At 41.4% G+C, this 22,895-nt stretch overlaps 1 protein-coding gene across 4 annotated transcripts in view; it reads left to right on the top strand.

Moving 5' to 3' along the window:
- ORC3 (origin recognition complex subunit 3) overlaps positions 1-22,895 on the top strand; it is a 214,572-nt gene that overhangs the window by 177,928 nt on the left and 13,749 nt on the right. For all 4 annotated transcript variants that reach the window (XM_077487275.1, XM_077487272.1, XM_077487273.1 and 1 more), the window contains 2 exons: positions 9,581-9,666; positions 20,055-20,152. In XM_077487275.1, coding sequence (XP_077343401.1) covers positions 9,581-9,666; positions 20,055-20,152 — 184 coding nt within the window. The remainder of the gene's footprint in view (positions 1-9,580; positions 9,667-20,054; positions 20,153-22,895) is intronic.

Here is a 22,895-nt window from a genome sequence, read left to right as displayed (position 1 = left end):
TTTAGAGCCCCTAATGTCGCAAAGACTTCCTCATTGCATGCACTGTTTAAATGCTTTAGTCTTATTAGCCTTTTTTGCACAAAAGTAGTCTATCCGCACTCTGGATTTAGGAATGTCCCAACTTAAAAAAAGCGACTACCATATCAGAGAAGAATACGCCTGTCCTTAAAGGGGTTGTAAATCTTCGTGTTTTTTCACCTTAATGCATCCTCTGTATTAAGGTGAAACATCCTGCAACTTCCGGCAGTATGGTTCTGCAGCATTTGACCATCCAGCATGAGAGTCCTCTTAATTGGATTTAGTCAGACAGCACTGTGGCTCTGATGTATGTTAACCTTGAGGGAGGAACCAGAAGTCTCACAGCAGCAAGAGAGGCACATCAGATTTTGTCCTGGGCAAAGCTAATGTTCTGTCCTTGTTCACATTCCAGTGTCTGGATTATGGGAATTGTTTCTACATGCAGAGGTGTTTCAGGGTCTGTGTCGTGGGTGGGGGACACAGATTGTGAGTCTTCTGGCTTCCAGCTTCAACAACAAACTGGACTTTTTTTTTCCAGGTACAAGGATCCCCTAGTTGAAGCATTGGATGGCTTTGTGGACTCAGTACACTTTAAGCTATATTTTTCCTCCACAAAGTTTCTTCATCTGTATCTCAGGAGATGGAGAGCATTCCTGTGATCCTCTTTGCTTCAGGTTGGCCTGGGTGGATGTGGTACGGCAACCTAGCAAAACTGCTGGTGAACGCTTTGTGGGCTCTTTCATATCATCAGATTATCAGATTCCTTATGTCTTAACCACTTGCTTACTGGGCACCTAAACCCCCCTCCTGCCCAGACCAATTTTCAGCTTTTAGAGCTGTCACTCTTTGAACGACAATTGCGCGGTCATACAACACTGTACCCAAATAACATTTTTGTAATTTTTTTCCCACAAATAGAGCTTTCTTTTGGTGGTACAGGCATACCCCACTTTTAAGTACACAATGGGGTTTATTTACTAAAGCTGGAAAGTGCAAAATCAGGCTCACTTCTGCATAGAAACCAATGAGCTTCCAGGTTTTATTACCAAAGCTTAACCGCCTCACTCCCGCCCACCGTCATGACATGACGGACTTTGAGCGGGTATATCTGAATGATACTTGTAGCTACAGACATCAGATATTGCCATTTTCAGCCGGCGATTCCCTACACCATAAGAACGTTCACAGCTATGATCAGTGAGTCAAACAGTGGATCCATTGGCCCCAGATGTTGATCATAGAGATTTTCAGCAGAGCAAATGGTTGCCGGAGTCTCTATGATCGTTAGAAGCCGGGCGCAATGTTATGACGTCACGCCCGGCCTCTGGATTAAAAAAAAGCGCCGCCGCTTCGGCTGGAAAGCGGTGATCTGTTTATTTTTTTATTTCAGGCTTCCCAGTCTAGTGTTGAGATGTGGGGTCTTATTGACCCCATATCTCACTATAAAGAGGACCTGTCATGTCATATTCCTATTACAAGGGATGTTTACATTCCTTGTAATAGGAATAAAAGTGATCAATTTTTTTTTTTCAAAAAAGTGTCGAAATAAAAAGTATAATTAACAATAAAAAAAATAAAAGATTTTTAAAGTGCCTTTGTCCCCATGTGCTTGCATGCAGAAGCGAACGCATATGTAAGTCCCGTCCACATATGAAAACGGTGTTCAAACCATACATGTATCGACGCAAAAGTTGGAGCGAGAGCAATCATTTTTTTCCCTAGACCTCTTTAGTTCAAAATATCTAATCAGTAAAAAAAAATTCAAGCGTTGCCTATGGGGATTTTTAAGTACCAAACTTTGTCGCCATTCCACGAGCGTGTGCAATTTTGAAGCATGACATGTTAGCTATCTATGTACTCAGCATAACTTCATCTTTCACAATATGCAAAAACATTGGACTAACTTTACTGTTTTGTTTTTCTTTAAAGTACAAAACTGTTTCTTTCCCCAAAAAACGCATTAAAAAATTGCACAAATATCGTGCGAGATAAAAAGTTGCAACAACTGACATTGTATTCTCTGCCTTTGCCCTTTCCAGCTTTAGTAAATAAACCCCATTGTTTACTTAAAAGTGGGGTATGCCTGTATTTGATCACCTCTGGGTTTTTCATTTTTTGTTAAAAATAATTCAAAAAGATAAAAAAAAAAAAAAATACAAAACCGTTTTATATTTTGTTAATAAATTTGGCAAACAGGCAATATTTCTCCTTCATTGATGTACACTGATGAGGCTTCACTGATGGGCACTGATAAGGCAGCACTGATAGGTGGCATTGGTGGGCACTGATGGGTGGCACTGGAGGGCATTGATAGGTGGCACTGAAGGGCACTAATAGCTGGCACTGATGGGTGGCAGTGATGGGCACGATGGGTGGCAGTGATTGGCACTGGTAGGTGACACTGATAGGCAGAATTGCTAGGTGGCCCTGATGAGGCACTGATTGGCACCACTGATGAGCATTGATAGGTGGCACTTGTGGGCACTGATAGATGAGACTGATGTACTGTGGGCACTGATTCTTGGCACTGATTGCTGGCATTGGCAGGCGGTACTGGTGGGCACAGAGGCTCTTCCTCTTCGGGACCAATGTCCCTGCAAACAGAAGCCAGCGATCTGCTTTTTTTCTTCTCGCTCTGTCAGGGTGAAAAGAAAAAAAAGATTACCGAGCCTCTGTTTACACCACGTGATCTGCTGTCATTGGCTGACAGCTGATCACGTGGTAAGGGGCCAGGATCGGCCCCTTACTCAGATCTGTGATCACCTGAGTATCATTGACTTGGGTGATCACAGCCTGTGCCCCTTCAGGGGGGCGTGGCCAGCTTTCAAAGGGGAGGGCGTCAATAGATGGCCTCCCAGCAAAGCAGATCAGCTCTGTAGCCATCATTCGGCTATAGCGTGGATCTGAACAGTTTAAGGACTAATTTACCATCCTGATCCACAGTCGCAGGCTTTAACAGTTGGCATCTCTGAATCTGTTAGTCTTATAAGCAGGCTACTTCCCATTAAATCTATCATTGGACAGGGAAGGCATACTTAAATTGATGTGTGTCTCAGGGCTTCCACCCTAGGAGTTTCTCCGTGACACACATCCTCTCCTTTCTATTTTCTCCTCCTTCCTGGACCAGCATTTTGTCTCTCACCACTATTTAGAACCAGATTTCTGCCCTTTTTAGCCTGTTCCTGAGACCATCTGCCTTGATTAAGATCTGTGTAGGAGTTTCCTGTGCAACTACCACTTTTTGCAACTTGAAAGCATCTGAATCTGGTTCTTTCTGCCCTTTTACCATTTTATTAGAGACAATCCTTTTCCTACTCTCACCCGCAAAGTGGTTTTCCTTGTAGCCATTACCTCTGAGAGGGGAATGTCTGACCTGATGGCCTTATCCTGTAAGGAGCCCTTTCTGATTTTGCATCATGACAAGGTGGTGATAAGGCCCAGGGCTTCAATTCCTGCCTAAGGTAGTTTCTGCCTTTCACATTAACCAGGACATTGTTCTCTCCAGCTGCAGTCCACCAAAAGGAAATTTCCCTCCATTACCACTGCTACTTCCAGGCAGACTTATTCCCTATTTTTTATTCTTGATGGTTCACATGAGGGTACACTGGCTTCTTGATCCCCCATCTCTATTTGATTCAGGCACACAATCATCCAATTATGGTCTTATGATCTCAAGAACTGGGTTTGAGCCTTTCCTGTCAAGGTACATTTTACTAGATCCGTGAATGCTTCTTGGGCTGTTTGGCATCAAGCAACTGTTTGCCAGGTTTGCAAGGCTGCCACCTGGTTTTTGGTTCACACGTTCTATAGATTATACCAGGTGAGTTTCATCCAGCTTTGTATGTAAGGTCCTTGGCTCTTTGAGCTACAGGCAGACCTTCGTTCTCTAATGTTTTTTTCTTGGGCCGGTTAGTGTTTGCTGCTTTTGGACATCCTGAAGTTAAAGACATCCTGTACCCCGCAATGGATGAGAAAGAAAACTGTTCTTGCCATAAAATCTTTTTTTCTTGGCACAGGTCCCACAACTCTGTGTTTATGATTATGCTCTTGGTTTGGTACTGTTTTGCTATAAAATGCCAGGCATGCTGGTTGAGGGAGGGGTTACCCCAGGCTCGCCTGCCTACAGTTTTTTGTTTGCCAGCGTCCACTGCTTTTGTAACAGCAGTATAGTCCTAAGGTTGCAGACTTCCTTCGTCCATTAATGGTCTCCAAATAAGGATTTTACTGTGAGCACAAAGATTCTATTTTTCTTATTCATTTTTTTTTTTGTTTTTATATATATGTACAGTTGTGCTCAAAAGTTTACATACCCTGGCAGAATTTATGATTTCTTGGCCAATTTTAAGAGAATATGAATGATAACACAAAAACTTTTCTTTCGCTCATGGTTAGTGTTTGGCTGAAGCCATTTATTATCAGTCAACTGTGTTTACTCTTTTTAAATCATAATGGCAACAGGAACTACCCAAATGACCCTGATTAAAAGTTTACCCTGTTGATTTTGGCCTGCTAACATGCAGACAAGTTAACACAAAGGGGTTTGAATGGCTAATAAAGGTAGCCATTCGCACTTCTGATCTGTTTGCTTGTAATTAGTGTGTGTGTATTAAAGGTCAATGAGTTTATGGACTCCTGACAGACCATTGTGTCTTTCATCCAGTGCTGCACTGACGATTATGGATTTTTGATTCATGGGGAAAGTCAAAGAATTGTCAAAGGATCTGCGGGAAAACAGTAGTTGAACTGTATAAAACAGGAAAGGGTTATAGAAAGATATCCAAGGAATTGAGAATGCCAATCATCAGTGTTCAAACCCTAATTAAGTAGTGTAAAATGAGGGGTTCTGTTGAAACCAAACCACAGTCAGGTAGACCAACAATACCCACAAATAACTTCAGGTGAAATACAGGACTCTCTGAAAACACAGTGTGGCTGTTTCAAGGTACACAATAAGAAGGCACTTGAAGAAAGATCGGCTGCATGGTCAAGTGGCCAGAGGAAAGCCATTAACTACACAAATGGCACAAAGTATCCCGCTTACAATACGCCAAACAGCACAGAGACAAGCCTCAAACCTTCTGGCACAAAGTAATTTGGAGTGATGAGACCAAACTTGAGCTTTATGGCCACAACCATAAACGCTTCATTTGAAGAGGAGTTAACAAGGCCTATGATGAAAGGTACACCATTCCTACTGTGAAACATGGAGGTAGATCGCTGATGTTTTGGGGATGTGTGATCTACAAAGGCACAGGAAATTTGGTCAAAATTGATGACAAAATGAATGCAGTATGGTCTCAAAAAAATACTGGAGGAACATTTGCATTCATCAGCCAGGAGGCTGCACATGTGATGTACTTGGACATTCCAACATGACAATGATCCAAAACTCAAGGCCAAGTCGACCTGTCATTGGCTACAGCAGAATAAAGAGAAGGTTCTGGAGTTGCCATCTTAGTCTCCTGACCTCAATACCATTGAGCCACTCTGGGGAGATCTCAAACGTGCAGTTCATGCAAGATAGCCCAAGAATTTACAGGAACTGGAGGCTTTTTTACCAAGAGCAATGGGTAGCTTTACCATCTGAGAACATAAAGAGCCTCATACACAAATGCCACAAAAGACTTGAAGCTGTCATTGATGTTAAAGGGGGCAATACATAGTATTAATAACTGGGGTATGTCAACTTTTGATCAAGGGCTATTTGGGTAGTTTCTGTTGCCGTTATGATTTAAAAAGAGTAAACATAGTTGATTGATAATAAATGGCTTCAGACAAACACTAACCATGAGTGAAAGAAAAGTTTTTGTGTTATCATTCACATTCTCTGAAAAATGGCCCAGAAATTATCATTTCTGCCAGGGTATGTAAAATTATGAGTACAACTTTATATATATTTATAATAAATGCACCTTTAAAACTGATTTGCTGTTTTCCTGGGATCCCAGGCAACTTTGCAAACATGACTTTTTACTACTTTATTTTTCTCTGAGTTTTGATTGCTGGCACCCGAGGTCCATTCTAGTGCAAAACATTGCTTTGTTACTCATCTGATCAACGTTAGCAAGTATGTATTCTGATCCACATCCTTTCTGATTCAATTAAAAAAACAGAATTATACCCCCAGGCACTTCGGAAACCTTATAGTATATAAAAATAGCCATATCATTCATAAGCGGGTAGCAGAAAATCCACCAGCTTCAAAAGAATTAGTCTTTTTTTCTATATGCACTAGGTTTCCCTGGGTTCTCAGTCCAGCTCAAAGGCGGCAGCAGTGATCTTGTGCCCCTTCTGTTTTTCTTTGGACTTTCTGATTCTGTTCTGTTTTGATGATTTCTGCGTTGCTTAGCACTCTTGCACAGTCGCTGGAAAAACAGAAGATGAATTGGTGAAAGAAAGCCCCTGCAAAATGTAGCTACAGTGTAAAGAGAACAGAACTAAGCTATGAAGCAAGGCACCAAGGATCCCTGTAGATCAGGGTAGGCAACCTCTGAGAGGTGGGAATCTACCTGTGCGACATGGAAGAGAATGACAATCACCAGGGTGCGGTGCGTTTTTTTTTTTTTTTTAAGGAGATAATCTAGCAAGGCCTCATTAAAATGAAGGTTTGATGAAAGCTTTGAATATGTGACAATACAAATGTTACTGTAAAAATATGAATTTATCTTAACCTTTTTAGCTTCAGTACGAATCTTGTAATTCACTTTATTCATAGTTTTGCTAGGCAACAATTGTATTAGGCTGAGCTGGCTGTTTTGAGGTCTGCCTGGTTTAAGTTCTGGACTGGCTGGATGGTTTAGGTTCTGGCCTGGCTGATTGGATTGTGTGTTGGCCTGGCTGGCTGGGTTGAATGCAAGATCCAGAAAAAGAAGCTGGCACAATGGCATGTCAGCAGTGTGATGAGCCACAAATAATGCCAGTTTGGCTGGCTGGCCTGAGTTCTGCCCTAGCTGGCTGGTTTGAGGTTTGGCCCTTGCTGGTTGTCAGCTTTGAATTTTGGCTTTGCTGGCTGTGTTCAGCCAGTCAAAGTTGTATGCATTTTGGTTAAGACTGTACAGGGGTCAGGAGTAAGTTATCAGAGGTCAGTAGTATATAATGCAGAGTGCAGGGGTCAGGAGTAGGTAACACAGTGTGAAGTGGTCAGGAATTAGCAATTCAGAGCAAAGGGGTCAGGGTTAATGTAGAGTTCAGAGTTCAGTAGTCCGTCACAAAGAGTGAAGGGGTCAGGCATAAATAATAGAGTATAGAGGCCCATAGTAAGTAACGTAGAGTTCAGACAGTAACAACTTATGTGAATGAGTCAAGAGTAAAGCCCTGTGTACCCTGACATGTCCAGCTGCCAGGATTTCCCTGTACATGGTTTTCCCCCAGTACCATCATTATGTTGTGTCCCCCCCCCCCCCTTTCACATGCGGAGTAGCTCAGGGAAGCAGTGGTGAGACGTAGCTACCTGTTCTTCCATGTTGTTCCATGCCAGTCCACCTCTTGCTACTATCCCAACTGCTTTTATGTAATGTCACATATAAGTTTCCCTGTGCCATTTTGCATATGGGGAGGAAAAGCACTTCTGACAGAGGGTCGTCAAGGTATGGCACTATCTAAAAAAAACACTTGGTTGCAATCAACAGGTAAATCACATTCAATTAATTGCTGTCTTCCGCTTTAGATTATGCTAAAAGGATGAAGGAATGAGCAATGACTATCTAAATGTATGCAGGGTCTGCATTCTTTCAGCACTTTGTGATTTGCAAATGTGCTTGGGAAATCATTTAAGGCTCCTGGCTTGGAAGATTTTGAGTGAAAATATTATGTCAATCAGATGCCTTCCTTTGTTGTTCTCAGACCTGGGCTGCTCTTAACAAAGGTACAAAAATTGGTTGTACACATGTTGTCCAGTCTATAACTGGACATACTTTAGAGATACCCAAGGAATTAAGGAAGTACCCCAGTACTGAATAGGTATGCTATTACTAAAGGAACGAAAAAGGGAAAAACTGCGCTACGGAATACAAATGGTATTAGACGGAAGCTGCAATTCAAATGTACACCAAAAATACACCAAACAGAAATAGAAAAAAGAAAGAACTGCGCTAACCATAAATGCCCAAAGTGAGTAGGGTATGTATATGTGCCAGACCCACAATATGGGTCTTAGTATCTTAATGTCTCTAAGGCCACCTCCAAACTATAGTGCATACCGATATGTATACAAATAAATACAATTAAATACAAAAACAGAACATGAATCTTCTCCAAAAATGTTACGTCGGCCCCTGGACGACGTAAATTATTACGAAACGCGTAGGGCGGTGCGAACGTGTCGACGTCACCCCTAGTCGTGTTCGTTCTTTTTGGACCAGGAAGGACGGGTTGGTCTCTGCGTTGGCGTGTATCCGGCCGGTGCACGCTTCTGTTTTGAACCTGCTTTTAAAGTCTTTTATGTAAGTGTACACGTTCGTTTTTGTTAATTAAAGTCATTGGTTTTACACTATCTGGAGCCTATGTTTTTCCCTATGTGATACCACGTTGAGTTGGGAGTGATATGTGGATTAACAGCCATAACCCTATTGCGTGAAAGATTCGGGATCGCCTGAGGTGGAACTACTATCCGGATATCCTTTGACTGTTTTCGCCTGTGGTGACCCTCTGTAACGGGGGGTCGCTTGGATCTGGTAAGGAGCCAATTCACTCATTCGGTGATGGGAAAAGCACATTACATTTTTGGAGAAGATTTTTAATTTGTGCACTCTTAACTCAGCTTTTTGAAGTTTTTTCTTCACCGGTGTTCATTTACCATATGGACATTTATCATTATTTTTTGGTGTATGATTATATGGACATTATATAGAGTGTCTGTAAATATTTTTTGATAGTTCATCCTATGTAAAACAATTTCAAACATATTGTTTTCCATACTAAAAAAAAAAAAAAAATTTTTTTGACTTTTTAGGGGTATATGCACAGAGTCTTATATATTCATATTGTGTTTGGGGAATTCACATTATTGACACGCATTCATGTTCTGTTTTTGTATTTAATTGTATTTATTTGTATACATATCGGTATGCACTATAGTTTGGAGGTGGCCTTAGAGACATTAAGATACTAAGACCCATATTGTGGGTCTGGCACATATACATACCCTACTCACTTTGGGCATTTATGGTTAGCGCAGTTCTTTCTTTTTTCTATGCTATTACTAGAAGGAGAGGATTGAGCAGCACAGTGGTTTAAGTAGTTAGCACTTCCGCCTAGCAACACTAGGATCGTTGATTGAAATCCCAACCATGGCACTACCTGCCTTTAGTTTGCATGTTCTCCCTGTGCTTCCCTACACTGCAAATACATCCTGGTAGGTTAATTGGCTCCTGTCTAAACTGGCCCTAGTATATGTATGAATGTGAGCTAACGACCTTAGATTGTAAGCAACTTGAGGGCAGGGACTGATATGTATGTATAATATATATGTGTAATAGTGCTTTGTAAATTGACAGCAATATACAAGTACTTGTAATAAATACATTTGAAAACTGGTTATTTAAAATATCTCCATTAATTTCAGGGGAACATTTGGAAAATGTGGATGATGAAGAGAGTGCAGCACAAAAGGGTCTGCAGAAGAAGATAGACCTTTATAACCTTCAAAAGGTGAGTGTTCAAACTGTGTAGTTGTTATATAGTCTGTACTTAAAGTGTTATACTGATTATTTTTCATTCTTCTGTATTGTAGACTCATTCTCACTGTCTGCCAGTGTTTGCAGTGGAAAAGTAGAAAAAAAAAAATAACGTTAAAAGATTGTGTTTTATAAATTGTATCAAAGCTGACATTTAACCGAAAATTGAAAAAAAAATCTCTCTACCTTTAGTGAGCTAACTTATCAAAAATGAAGTATGTCCTACATTGGCCAGGCAACTGCAAATCTGTGCAGGGAAGTCTTATGCTCTTCCTGGTCCTGTACTACCTGAGTGGTAAAAACTTCAGGTTTTTTGTGCTGCTGTGAAAAAGTTCCCAACGAGGAAGTGCTCCTTCCACCATTGAGGAACATTCTTTCATTGCTCCCACTGCCTCTAACACAATCTGTGAAAGGGGAAGAGAAACCTGTGACTTAGACTCTCCTCCATTCAAAGATCATTTTACAGGCAGTGAAAGCAATAGAGAAATATTTCTTGATGGGACATCCAAGATCTTTCCCGCTGTCCATCTACAATGACTTTTGTCACCTTTGGCCATCTGACGTCGCTTGGGTTTTCTGAGTCCATGCCCCGTACTCTTAACCTTACCACCACATGGTTGCAACAGGTCTTATTCTAGACATGGACAAGTTGAATAGGCCCCACTGTAATGTGTCCCCAGCTCACACACTGCTAACAGTTCTAGGACTGCTTGCAGTGAGCCAATGTCTGCTGCTAAAATCTTGTTGTCCTTTCCTCCTATAATTTATTCCATCATCAGAGTCCTCTATACAGTTGTGCTCAATAGTTCACATTCCCTGGCAGAAATTGTGAAATTTTGGCATTGATATTGAGAATATAACTGGTAATGCCAAAAAAAAAGTCTTATGTAAGGATAGTAATCATATCAAGCCATTTATTAGCACACAGTTGCTTGGCTCATTTTTAATTCATAATAACAGAAATAACCCAAATGGCCCTGATTAAAAGTTTACATGCCCTGAAATGTTTGCCCTTGGTAGAGAGACACAAGGTGACACACACAGGTTAAACTAGCAGTTAAAGTATAATTTCCCACATGTGTGGCTTTTTAAAGTGCAATTAGTGTCTGTGTGTAAATAGTCCAAGAGTTTGTTACCTTTCACACGGATGCACTGAGCAGGCTAAATTGTGAGCCATGGGGAGCAGAAAAGAACTGTCAAAAGATGTGCATAACAAGGTAATAGAACTTTATAAAGATGGAAAATTATATCAAAAAAATATCAAAAGCCTTGAATATGCCAGTCAGTACTGTTCAGTCACTTATTAAGAAGTAGAAAATTTAGGGATCTCTTGATACCAAGCCAAGGTCTGGTAGACCAAGAAAGATTGCATTCTTAAACTGCCAGAAGAGTAGTTTGGGATACAAAGAAAAATCCACAGGTAACCTCAGGAGAAGTTTGGGCTGCTCTGGAAAAAGATGGTGTGGTTATTTCAAGGAGCACAATACTTCAACAAAAATTAGCTGTTTTTTCATTGTTTTCTGGAGTGTGTGTGTGTGGGGGGGGGGGGGGGGGTAAGCGCCAAAGGCATGGGCAATCTTGTAAAAATTGACGGCAAGATGAATGCAGAATGTTACCATCATATTAATTATATCAATTATTACAAGAGACTACACCCTGCCTTTGTTAAGTACAGTCTTAAGAACTAAGGGTATGCAGACTTTTAACCACTTGGCGCCCATACTACATCTATTGACATCATGGGCTTTCGGTGGTTATATCTGAATGATGCCTGAGGCCACAGACATCATTCAGATGTTGCCGTTTTCAGCCGGCGATTCCCTGCACCATAAGAATGATCATAGCGGCTGTTCCACCGCTTGATCGTTCTTACGGGCGGCGGGAGGGGACGCCCCCCCTCCCGCCACCCTCCGGTGCTTGTACCGACTCACCGTTTCCATTGGTGAGTCGGTCACAGGATCCGCCGGCCCCAGCAAGTTGCCATAGAGATTTCCGGCGGACCAAATCGTCCCCGGAGTCTCTATGATCGTTCGGAGGCCGGGCGCGATGTTATGACATCACGCCCAGCCTCTGTATTCAAATTAACGGCGCCGATCTGGCTAGGAAGCCAGAATCGTTTTTTTTTTTTTTTTTTATTCTTCCCAGCCTAGAGGTGAGATATGGGGTCTTATTGACCCCATATCTCACTGTAAATATGTCCGATCGTGCCATATTCCTATTACAAGGGATGTTTACATTCCTTGTAATAGGAATAAAAGTCATCAATTTTTTTTTTTATTTTTTTTTAAGTGTCAAACTAAAAAAAAAAAAAAAAAAATGAACAATAAAAAAAAAAAAAAAGTAAAGCGCCCCTGTCCCCGTGAGCTCGTACACAGAAGCGAACGCATACGTAAGTCCCGCCCACATATGAAAACGGTGTTCAAACCACACATGTGAGGTATCGCCGCGAACGTTAGAGCGAGAGCAATAATTCTAGCTCTAGGCCTCCTCTAACCCAAAACATGTAACCAGTAAAAAAATTTAAAGCGTCGCCAATGGGGATTTTAAAATACCAAAGTTTGGCGCCATTCTATGAGCGCGTGCATTTTTGAAGCGTGACATGTTGGGTATCTATTTACTTGGCGTATCCTCCTCTTTCACATTATGCAAAAAAATTGGGCTAACTTTACTGTTTTTTTTTTTAAGCATGAAACTGTTTTTTTTCTGAAAAAAACGCGTTCGAAAAATTGCTGCGCAAATACCGTGCAGGATAAAAAGTTGCAACGAGCGCCATTGTATTCTCTAGGGTCTTTGCTAAAAAAATATATTATGTTTGGGGGTTCTATGTAATTTTCTAGCAAAAAAATTAGGAATTTTACATGTAGGAGAGAAATGTCAGAATTGGCCTGGGCGCGAAGTGGTTAAACGGGTAATTTCATTTGTTTACTTGTTGCCATGTTTTATTTTATGATTGATCCATTCTGTTATGGCCTACAGTTGAATATGAATTCCATCAAGAAATAAAATAAATGAGTTTTACCTGCTCACTCATGTTTTCAGTATGTTACATACTGTATATTATCAATTCTCCAAAGGTATGCAAACTTTTGAGCACAACTTTAGCTCCGTTTGGTGTGGCCAGTTCATTTTCCCTTTCAACTTAGGTTTTCACTACAGTCATGCAAGACTTTATGGTCCAAATGTCCAACTCCAACCACAGAGGCCACAAGCATACTCTTGCTCCTTCCCTCACAGAGTCAGTATCTGATTTATCTACATGCAGCCTTAGCAGTTTCTGAGCCAATGGACCCAGAAATTGATTCTGAATCATTCCAGGCCTTGCCAGATTAGCTTATCCTGGAGGAATCAGTGTCTTCTGCTGTTACTCTCAAATTTCAATAGACCCTTTTCAGCCTTTTAATGCTGATGGTAAGTGGGGACCAGGTCTCCTGGACAGTCAGGGAATGGTACATTTTGCCCCAGCCTTTAAAGCTGGAGCCCCTTGTCTCCATCTTCCAGGTAATTTGAAGGAAAGACTTTCCCAAATTTAGAATAGGATTGGTGATCCACTAAGTCAGGGGCAGCTTTGTCTGGTTTGACAGAAGCTTTGGGTGATCCAATAATTGTATTTGTTTGTGCCATGTCATGGGAATGTTTAAATGAAGAGATCTGCAGTAAAAATTGTCAAAAGGAACCGTGTCGAAGGAGGCTACCATCAAGTTCATAACCCTCCAGCAGAAGCAAACTGAGGGGTGTTGTTTTGACCTGAGGGCCTTCGTATGGGACACAGGGAAGTAATTTATTTTCTAGGGGAAAGAAAATCCTGGCTGTTGCCAAGATTAGACAAAAGGCACTCCTGATGGTGTAAAGGCTGGAGAACAGACTTTGGAAAGATGATTATACAGCCAAAGGTTTGAAGGAAATTAACCATCCTCTAGAGATTAGTATCCAAGGTTGTCGCTGAGGAGTCCTTCGGTAGAAGGACATCCAGGTAACCTGTGACATAAATGCCCTGGGTTCGTAGAAGACCCAGAATAGGGGCAAGCACTTTAGTGAACACATGGTGTGCAGAGGAGAGACTAAAATGGTAGTGCTACAAATTGGAAGGGTTAATCTCTCACAGCAATAAGCAGTAGGAGGAGGGAGAGTGGGGAAATAGTTATGTGTAGCTAAGCCATTTTGATGCCAGAAATTCCCCTTGTCTAGAATTTGTGGTACACAAAAAAAAAAATCTGTTTATTGATTGTAATTCCAGTATTGGGTGGATACCCCCATTTGATTTTGGGACTGTGAGCAGGTTTGAATAGAAACCTTGAAACCATTTTTGAAAGAAACTGGTTCAGCCACCCCAGTTAGTGTAAGGTTTTATTAACTCTGCCTTCTTTTGGTCTGAAGCTGGCAGATTAAAAGGGCAACGGTGTGGACTAGTTAAGGATGGAAACTCTGTTTTGTTCCCTTTGAAATTACAGCTTAGGCCGCGTACACACGGGCGGATTGTCTGTCCAACTTAGTCCGCTGAACCGTGTTTCAGCGGACAATCCGCTCGTGTGTGGGCTTCAGCGGACTTTTTCAGCGGACTGTCTGACGAACAAAGTCTTACGGAATTTCCGTAATTTTGTCCGTTCAAACTTGGTTTTGTCCGTCCAAACTTGGTTTCAGCGGACAGTCCGCTCGTGTGTAGGCAAGTTGGACAGACTAAGTATGGCGCATGCTCAGAAAGGATTTACATGGCCGAAGGTTGCATTGCAGTGTATAGGATGTCGTTTTTCTAGTCCCGTTGTACGTGCTGTACACGTCATCACGCACGCTTTCAGCGGACTGTCTGCTCATCGTGTGTGGTCAAGTCCGTTCATTCAAATTTTGAACGGACTGTCTGTCGGATTGTCTGACGAACTTAGTTGGGCAGACAATCCGCCCGTGTGTACGCGGCCTTAGGCTTCATGTACACGGGACATTTTAAAACCTCTCTTGAACGATGGAACTTGGAAGGGAGTAATCGACATTTAAAATCGTCTGTTGTGCCACGTTTACATGCCACTTTTAGCCACGTTTGCGGTTAGAAGTGTTTTTTACATTGTAAATGGTCAGAAATGTATCTCCATTAAAAACGCCTACAAATGAAACCTGGCTAAACACGAGTTACAGCATTTACACGCGTTTACAAGCTGCCACAGGCATTTGGCGTTTCAAATGCCTCTGACGATCCATCCTGAACACATTTGTTTACTTTCCATAAAATCCTTCTAATCTCAACTGCCTGGAAATGACTATAAACAACTCCAGTGTACATGTTGCTTATAAGATAATATAGAGGACAGTTCAGGGGCAGCTGAAAAAAAATGCCCAACTGCTCCTAAACGTCCAGCAGCAGTGTACATGAGGCCTTAGACCCAGAGGTCTGAGACATCTCAGATCCAGACTGGCACAAATGCTAAGAGATGTCCCTCAACTCCTAACAGTGCGGATGCCCCTTCATTGAAAGGAGGGCTTCTGGACAGACTTTATAGAATTGGGAGTTCAGGGCTTGTGACAAAAAATAAGTGCTAGGCCTTGATTTGGAAGTAGACAACTGGAGAACGTGAATAACACTTTTATTGAGAACTATTAGTAACCATAGAAATAGGAAGTTGGGTTCTCCTTCTGGGGTAAAAGCACCTTTCCACCAGTTACTTCATTGATTAAATTGTCAAGGGATTTACAAGCTAGTTCAGCAGACCAAGATATTGGCCACAGAATCCTTAAAAAAAAAAAGGTAACATCCACAATAGAAACATAAATTGTGCGGTAAATCTGTACTTGTATTGGAAAAATCTTTTCTGGCCAGGTTTTTTTTTCTAGTGCCCATAGAGGCTTGTTTAGGCTCTGGAGGATCAGGTAGCATTGAACAAAGAGCACACTGTGTCAATTAGTGTGTCCACAGTAGAGAGCATTTGGTGTGAAGTCTCAGCTTGTGCCTCACAAAATGCAGTGGAGAAAATCCTCTGTAATCAGGGTCCTCAATACTTTCCTCAATAATATTATCAAGGAAAGGAGGTTCCACTTCTGAATCATGAACGGGGTCAAGAGGATCAGAGAATGTATAGCATTTTTGGCATTTGGAAACTGAATTTTCTAGAAGTGCTGAGAGTTTTTCATAGAATTCAAACATAATATCAGAGAAATCCACTTTTGTCAGACAGGCTGCATGTTGTGTGTCTGGGAGGGAGCTAGAGTCAGACAATGGGAGCAGTGTCATAATTGAACATTGCTACAGAAAAAGGCCATCACCTGAGCCAGTGGTTTGAGGTTCCTGTAGGCCATGTGTGCTCAACCTGTGACCCTCCAGCTGTTGTGGAACTACAAGTTCCATGAGGCATTGCAAGGCTAACAGTTACAAGCATGACTCCCATAGGCAAAGGCTTGATGGAACTTCTAGTTCCACAACAGCTGGAGGGTCAAGGGTTGAGCACCCATGCTGTAGGCTGTCTATTGAATGCATCGAATGCTATTTGGTAATTTTTTCCCAGCTCTCGTGTCTGTGATCAGCCATTGTTAAGTGGGGAGATCCCCAGATGGGGGTACTAACAGGCAGTGCGGAATAGATGGGTTTGTGTGCGCTCAGGTATAGTAGCCATTAAAACCCATGTGCTGACCATATTCCTGTGGCTGTCAATGTAGAAGATGGCAGCAACGTGCTTTATGTGTTTCTGGTGGAAAAGGCAGGGTAAGAAGGTGTCATCCAGGAGGCATGATGCAGTTATCTCATGCTCTTGAGATTAAGTGTGTATAGGAGAAAAATATGCTAATTTTTGTTTGCTCACTTAGAGAAATGTTAAAGACAAATTGGCAGGGGTTACTACAATACAGTGATCATAGAACTGTATAATGTGCCATGTACTGTGGATTGTGTTAAATACACAGGAAAATAATGTCTTAACTTATCAACGACACTGCACCAATTAGAGGTCCAAACTTCATAGTCACATTGGGCATACCCCCAAAGGGGTCTTCAGTCTGGGAGCGTTGCAGTTTGTGTCAAGGTAAGCACCTAATTCTGGATCCAGTAACCAAAGCAAACATTACAGACCAGCCCCACATATTAGGGTCTGGGTACGGTTGCCAAGGTACACACCGAGGGTAACCAGAAACTGGTAGATAGACCAGGGCAGTAAGCAGTCGAATCTTAACAGAAACCTGTAACACATAAATGCGTTTGGAAATTGCTTCTGTACGCAGCCTCAAGCAAATACTTGCAAACAATAATGAAACCATCAATTGGTTATGCAGATGGCAGGCGCTTAAAAAGTACTAAATGAACCACACAGATATACAGTACATTCATGAAGGATTCAGACCCCCTTCACTTTTTTAATTTTGTTATGTTGCAGGCTGATACTAAAGTTGTTTAAATTCATTTTTTGTCATTAATCTACACTCAGTACTCCATAATGACAAATTGAAAACAAATTTTAGAAACCTCTGTGAATTTATTAAAAATAAAAAAACTTAAATATCACATGTAACATTAACAAAATGGTGTTAGGTGTGACTACTGCAAGTCACCTATTCACAAGTTATGTTACCGTTTCCCAATTATTATTAGAGTCTTATCTAAGCAAGGAGACACGGAAAAACTTCTCAGTATATCTGCTCAGACGGTCGCACTTGCTTACTCTGAGACTTCTTTATTATCACACAGCTCTTATATACACAAAGGAAAGACAGACGTTAAAAATGTTGAAACAAAACAACTTCTATAAAAGGCAATGTCTTCTGCTCTTAGAGCTGATGCATTAGTTGACCCTTATGACCTGGCTTCCTCTTTGTGTGTACGTGACTGGATGTGACTGCACCCATCCGGCCTTTAAGAATGATGTCTTTAAAACAACTGAAAACAGACGAGATAAGCATTAATAAGAAATATACTGTCAACCATTTTTATTCTTATAACTTGATCCTCACAATGGAAAGTAAATGACAGATGAAAAGTCCAAATCAAAATCAATATGTGGGATTTGACCATCCCTTGCCTTTGAAACTGTATCAATCTTTCTACGTACATTTAACAGGTTGTCTCAAACATCTTGGAGAACTAAACAAAGATCATCTGTGGATGTAGACTGTCTCAAATCCTCCTGTCTGTTCATGTAATCCCAAACTGATGATGTTGAAATCAGGGCTCAGTGGGAGAAAAAACAATACTTCCAGGATGCCTTGTTCTTCTGTACACTGAAGATCTTAATGGTATTAGCTGGGTCATTGTCCTGATGTATAATTTAGGGCCAATCACATGCCTCCCTGATGGTGTGGCATGATGGTTAAGTATCTGCCTGTATTTCTCAGTAAGTCCAATCAGTATAATCAAACACAGCTGGACTCGAAGGTGTAGAACCATCTCAAGGATGATCAGAAGAAATGGACAGCACCTGAATTAAATATCAGTGTCACAGCAAAGGGTCTGAATACCTAGGACCATGTGATATTTCAGTTCTTTTTTAATAAATTTGCAAAAGTGTCAACAATTCTGTGTTTTTCTGTCAATATGGGAAATAAATGAACTAGCAAATGGCTGCAATATAACAATGAGTGAAAAATTTAAGGGGGTCTGAATACTTTCCATCTCCACTGTATATACAGTTTCATCTTAGACGCATATATTGGCTCTTGGGACTGAGTTCAACCAAGATGGTGGTGACAGCTATCCATAGGGATAAAAGAGTTTCGACTGGTAGGCTTAAAATATGTAGAGGTCAAATGTTGATCTCCCTCTGCCCAAATTTTGAGGTCCAAAAAATGTACTGAACATTGATCAGCCTAATATTTAAACTCTATCCCCAAATATGAGCCCGATCAATATTCAGTACATTTTGATTTGTACATTATTTTTTTGATCAGCAATTTATAGTGTGGTGGGAAATCTGTTGCTAACTGACACTGGCTGGGAGGGATACTGACGTCGCTAGTGACACTAAAATAGTAATTGGTGATAATACTGACATTGTACTAATGGCAATGACTGGGTTGATCAGGAGGACAAACGCGTGCATGCAAGTTTATGTGTGCTGCTTTTACTCACTGATGTGGCTGGGTTTCTCTCCTTGCTTTTATTTTGGAACAACAGTAAGAAATCCAGCAAAAGCCGGTGTTTACAAGCTCACAGGTATACAGCCTAAATGATTGGCTGTAACCCACTGAAAAACTCCTGCTGTGTCCAGTCATAGCACAGGTCAGCAGGAGATGCACGCATGCCTCTAAACCAAGAAGTACCTGTACGTTGCTGTGATGCCCACTAGCAGTAAATGTACTGTTAGAGGGCGGCAGGTGGTTAAAGAGGCTAAACGTAAAAGTTGGTTAAACTGTGGGCAGATAAAAATGTGCTCAAGTAATCTTGATTAAATAATTTCAGTATAAAGCTCTGTATGCATTCCACCAAACACTTCTGAGTAAGCCCAACAGTGTTCTATTTCTTTTGTTAAGCAACTGGAAAAAAGATGTCTCCTCCTGTCTAAGCAGTGTAGTAATGATATTTGTGTGCCCTTAGGAATTGTTTCTATCATAAATCTACAAGGGACATTCTCATTAACATACAGTATGCATCTCTCAATAGTGTGATGATTTACAGTGTCTGGCAAAAGTATTCACCCCCTTGGCATTTTTTGTGTTTTGTTGCCTCACAACCTGGAATTAACATGGCTTGTTTGAGGATTTGCATCATTTAATTAACAGAACATGCCCACAGCTTTGATTTTTATTTATTTTTTATTGTGACACAAACAACAAATAGGACAAAATAACAGAAAAAGTAAAATGTGCATAACTCTTCACCCCCCTAAAGTCAATACTTTGGAGAGCCACCTTTTGCAGTTATCACAGCTCCAAGTTGCTTTGAATAAGTCTCTATAAGCTTGCCACATCTTACCACTGGGATTTTTGCCCATTCCTCCTTGAAAAACTGCTCTAGCTCCTTTAAGTTGGATGGTTTTCTCTTGTGAACAGCAATCTTTAAGTCTAACCACATATTTTATATTGAATAGAGGTCTGGGCTTTGACTAGGCCATCCCAATTATCAGGGTTTTATTTCTGAAAAAAAAGTTTTATGTATATATTTTTCTAATTTTACTTCACCAACTTAGGCTATTGTGTTCTGATCCATCACATATAATTCAGATTAAAAAAAAAACATTGAACTAAAGGCTGTAATATAACAAAATAGGTAAAAAGCCAAGGGTTAAATACTTTTGCAAGGCACTGTATCCCTTCACTTTCTGCTGAAAGATCATTTATAGCCCTGTAGATTTAAACATGAGTTTGCCAGTAGGTCAGAAGAATGTTTGATTGGATCCTGATGTTGGAGGTTTATTTAGACATGCTCTATTTGATGTTTATCACTTTGTTCTTTTCTAGACTTTGTTGGAAATGAAAGAAACAAGGAGAACAAAGAAACCAAGCAGGTTTGAATCCTTGAGACTCGAAGTCACAGACTTTCTAAATAGTCTTGTAAGGTGTGTGTCAGAGCTTGCTTCTAATGACTTATTAATTTCTTAGTTATTTTCATGTCTAAGAAATTATTCTCTGCCATCTGTTGCACCCTGTTTTTATTACAAGTCTAAAGCCTGGTACACATGGATCAACCCAGTGGGCTTGGTCGCTGTACTAACTAAGTGATGTTAATGTGTTAATCTCCCCTGCCAAGCTATTGTGTTCTGAAAGGAGTACTGCCCCTGCCAGAACACATAGATCAGCACTTGTAGTCATTTGCTGCCAGAGCTGATCAGATGCTGGTTTTCCAGCATGCTTGTCCGACAGAAGCCGACAGGCTACTATACACACTGGCCGAATGTTGACCGGTTTCTGTTAAACTGGACGATTCTGGCTGATATTCAGCATGTGTATACCAGTCTTAAAGTGATTGTAAAGGTTTTTCTTTTCTTTAAATAACAAACATGTTGTACTTACCTGCTCTGTGCAAGGGTTTTGCATAAAGCAGCCCTGATCCTCCCCTGATTCAGGGGTGCCCCGGAGGCACTCCTGGCTCCTCCTCTTCATTGGATGCCCCCACGGACAGCCTCTTTCCATGGGGGCACCCGTGCAGGTGCACTCACAAGTCCTGCTGCTGCGTCCATGGACACAGACACAAGATTCATCCCCCCCCCCCTCTTGTCACTGGATTAGATTGACAGCAGTGGGAGCCAGTGTCTCGGTTCAGGTAAGAAAAAGGCGGGGCTTGGGGTTCAGTTGCAGCACAGAAAGTTTTTCGCCTTAATGCATAGAGATAAATCTATCGCAGACCGTTCACCTGCTGTTTTACTGTCCCCTGACCACCCACCTAAATTCTTCCTTTGCAGTCTGACAGGGCTGTGCACATGCTACGGCCGTGTTTCTTTGCTGCCACAAAAATTTTAACTCTGCTTGCAGAGTTTGACAGGCAGCACCACTTGTCAAGCTTGTCCATTAAGGTTGATGGATTCAGGACCCAACCATGAGCCAAATGCATAGCTCTCGGTTGCAGGACCTTATTTTTACGCAAACTCCCTGTAGAATTTTAAAAAAGGACATTCAGGAGGTAGCCACTGCTCTACTGCCTTCTGAAAAGCGTCAGACCACGGTTATGTATTTAAACATTAAAGAAATGTTACAAGGATACGGGTTTCCAGTCAATATTCTACAGTGGGGCAAAAAAGTATTTAGTCAGCCACCAATTGTGCAAGTTTTCCCACTTAAAAAGATGAGAGAGGCCTGTAATTGTCATCATAGGTATACCTCAACCATGAGAGACAAAATGTGGGAACAAATCCAGACAATCTCATTATCTGATTTTTGAAAGAATTTATTTGCAAATTATGGTGGAAAATAAGTATTTGGTCACCTACAAACAAGCAAGATTTCTGGCTCTCACAGACCTGTATCTTTAAGAGGCTCCTCTGTCTTCCACTCATTACCTGTATTAATGGCACCTGTTTGAACTTATCAGTATAAAAGACACCTGTCCACAACCTCAAACAGTCACCCTCCAAACTCTACTATGGCGAAGACCAAAGAGCTGTCGAAGGACACCAGAAACAAAGTTGTAGACCTGCATCAGGCTGGGAAGACTGAATCTGCAATAGGCAAGCAGCTTGGTGTGACAAAATCAACTGTGGGAGCTATAATAATAAAATGGAAAATATACAAGACCACTGATAATCTCCCCCGATCTGTGGCTCCACGCAAGATCTCACCCTGTGGGGTGAAAATGATCACAAGAACAGTGAGCAAAAATCTCAGAACCACACGGGGGGACTTAGTGAATGACCTGCAGAGCTGGGTCCAACGTAACAAAGGCTACCATCAATAACACACTACACAGCCAGGGACTCAGATCCTGCAGTGCCAAACGTGTCCCCCTGCTTAAGCTAGTACATGTCCAGGCCCATCTGAGGCTTGCTAGAGAGCATTTGGATGATCCAGAAGAGGATTGGGAGAATGTTATATGGTCAGATATAACCAAAGTAGAACTGTTTGGTAGAAACACAACTTGTTGTATTTGGAGGAGAGAGAATACTGAGTTGCAACCAAAGAACACCATACCTACTGTGAAGCATGGGGGTGGCAACATCATGCTTTGAGGCCCTTTCTCTGCAAAGGGAACAGAGGACGACTGATCCGTGTACCTGAAAGAATGAATGAGGCCATGTACCGTGACATTGTGAGTGCAAACCTCCTCCCATCAGCAAGGGCATTGAAGATGGCTGGGTCTTTCAGCATGACAATGATCCCAAACACACCGCCCAGGCAACAAAGGATTGGCTTCGTAAGAAGCATTTCAAGGTCCTGGAGTGGCCTAACCAGTCTCCAGATCTCAACCGCATAGAAAACGTTTGGAGGGAGCTGAAAGTCTGTGTTGCCCAGCGACAGCCCCAAAACATCACTGCTCTAGAGGAGATCTGCATGGAGGAATGGGCCAACATACCAGCAACAGTGTTTGACAACCTTGTGAAGACTTACAGAAAAAGTTTGACCTCTGTCATTGCCAACAAAGGATATATAACAAAATATTGAGATGAACTTTTGATATTGAGAAAATACTTATTTTCCACCATTTGCAAATAAATTCTTTCAAAAATCAGACAATGTGATTGTCTGGATTTGTTTCCACATTTTGTCTCTCATAGTTGAGGTGAATGAATGAATTAATAATTTTTATAGCGCACAATGCAAACTGAATCGCCTCAAGGCGCTGTGAAGAGCTTTGTTGTCCAGCTTCTA

Source organism: Lithobates pipiens, unplaced genomic scaffold, assembly GCF_037356315.1.
Source record: "Lithobates pipiens isolate NorthernLeopardFrog02 unplaced genomic scaffold, aLitPip1_a1.2 Scaffold_18, whole genome shotgun sequence".
In the NCBI taxonomy this organism is placed as follows: Eukaryota; Metazoa; Chordata; class Amphibia; order Anura; family Ranidae; genus Lithobates; species Lithobates pipiens.
The sequence above is the reverse complement of the archived record's forward strand: the minus strand, read 5'-3'. Positions and strand labels throughout refer to the sequence as shown.